Source organism: Seriola lalandi, unplaced genomic scaffold, assembly GCF_002814215.2.
Source record: "Seriola lalandi dorsalis isolate HSWRI2012SDOR001 ecotype SW California unplaced genomic scaffold, Sedor1 jcf7180002002975, whole genome shotgun sequence".
NCBI classification, from domain to species: Eukaryota; Metazoa; Chordata; class Actinopteri; order Carangiformes; family Carangidae; genus Seriola; species Seriola lalandi.
The window spans coordinates 1-1,788 of record NW_019473631.1 but is presented as its reverse complement, the minus strand read 5'-3'; the positions used below and the strand labels follow the sequence as shown (position 1 = coordinate 1,788).

Genomic DNA, 1,788 nt, shown 5'->3' with positions numbered 1-1,788 from the left:
GATGAAACTGTGACCAATCAAGTGAACAAAATCACTGCAGATGAAGCTAAGTCGCCAAAGTCAGACCAGCAGGATCACCATCTCCTCTCTGAAGGGTCCTGCACAGATGCTTTGTTACCTGGATCAGGAGAGGAATCCACTTCTACTGCAGACCACATCAACATTGAAGATGATCATATACATGATATCACAGAGGAAAGTGTGAGCAGACCAGAGGCAGCATCTTTGACAGAAGAAGAAGAAGAAGAAGAAGAAGAAGAAGAAAGAAAACATGATCAGCTCAGCACAGTGGAATGTCCAGAGGACAGAAGGTCTGAAGTTGGGTCAGAACCTCAACTCAATGAATTCATAGAGGGTCAAAGTGAAAGGGAACACGAAGATATCAGTTCAGCAGACTTTGAAATGAATCAGGCTACGGCCATCTTTGACTGTACCGAGGTAGAAGACATGACTACTGTCACCAGTGATGCACATGAAGAAGCGAAGGCTGAGCAGGACCCCCTGTTGGTTTCTGACATGGGAGATAATCCTATGGATGAGATTTCAAAAGATACTGTTGATGACTCTGAAGAGAGGTCCATCTCTGATCAGTCAGCACTGTCAGAGGTACAGCTGAGCCAGAGTGAACAGAATGATATAGATGAAGGTCAAACTGATGCTGTAGCAGAAACATCACTGCAAACTGCGAGAACTGAGTTCACTGATCATGTGGAAGGAGATGCGGTAGATCTGAATTTGATATCAGAAGAAATGACCACTCAAGTGCAGGTAGATGACTCTAACTTGCCAACCATTACAACAGCAGAGCATCCCGCAGAGGACAGGAGCTCTGCCCACAAAGAAGAGGAAGAAGATAAACAATATATGACATCAGGATCAGGTGATGACCAGGATGAAGACATTGATGCATTAAGCACAAGTTCTCAAATGCAAGACAAGTTCATCTCAGATGACATCACTGATGAAGAGGACGAGGATGTTGTAGAGCAAATGGTTTCACCAGTACAGCAAGCTATAAGCTACTCAGATGACCAAGAAGAGGATGATATGTTAACCTCAGCTGACAACATGAATGTTTCAGAGGAAGAGGAAGAGATTTTGGAGGAAGTGGCTTCACCTGTAAAACCATCAGGTGACCAAGATGAAGCGATTGAAAGAGAAGATGCAGGAAGTGTGATTTCCCAAGTGCACGATCAGTCCATCTCAGAGGACAACATAAGTGATGGAGCAAAGGAGGAGGAGGAGGAGGATACTGTGGAGGAAGAAACGTCACCTGTACAGAGAATGACTGGCATCTCAGAGGAAGATGAAGGCAGTGATAAAGATGTATCCCACACAGTCTCTCAAAATGAAGATGAGCTTGTCTCAGATAACAGCGTGACTGATGGAGAGGAAGAGGAGGAAGAAGCTCCACCCATACAGCAAAGAAGTAGTATTTCATATGACCAAGACGAAGAGAGTAAAACAGAAGATGAATCAGAAGACGATCAGCTCATGATCACCTTAGATAACAGAACAGATGGAGAAAAAGAGAAGCAACATGTAAGCATCACAGATGACCACATTGAAAAGATAGTAGAAGAAGACTCATCAGGCTCAAGCTCCCACATCGAGGAAGAAGGCATCACTTCTCAGCAGCTGTTAGAAGGGGACTCTCAGCCTTCAGAGACCAGATGTTTATCTGAGGAGGATCTAACAAGTCAACCCACAGAGATGAATCAGGAGGTTCCAGGATCAGAGGTCACAGAAACTGAAGAGCTGCCCTGTGAAGTTACTACACATCCGATA

The 1,788-nt window shown here is 44.5% G+C and overlaps 1 protein-coding gene across 1 annotated transcript; it reads left to right on the top strand.

Annotated features, from left to right (window-relative positions):
* Positions 1-300: 300 nt before the first annotated feature.
* Positions 301-1,785, top strand: LOC147820070 (uncharacterized; the record flags this gene model as incomplete). Its single annotated transcript, XM_087177304.1, has 1 exon — positions 301-1,785. A coding segment is annotated over exon 1 (1,383 nt), but the record flags the coding sequence as incomplete, so codon positions are not given.
* Positions 1,786-1,788: the final 3 nt, after the last annotated feature.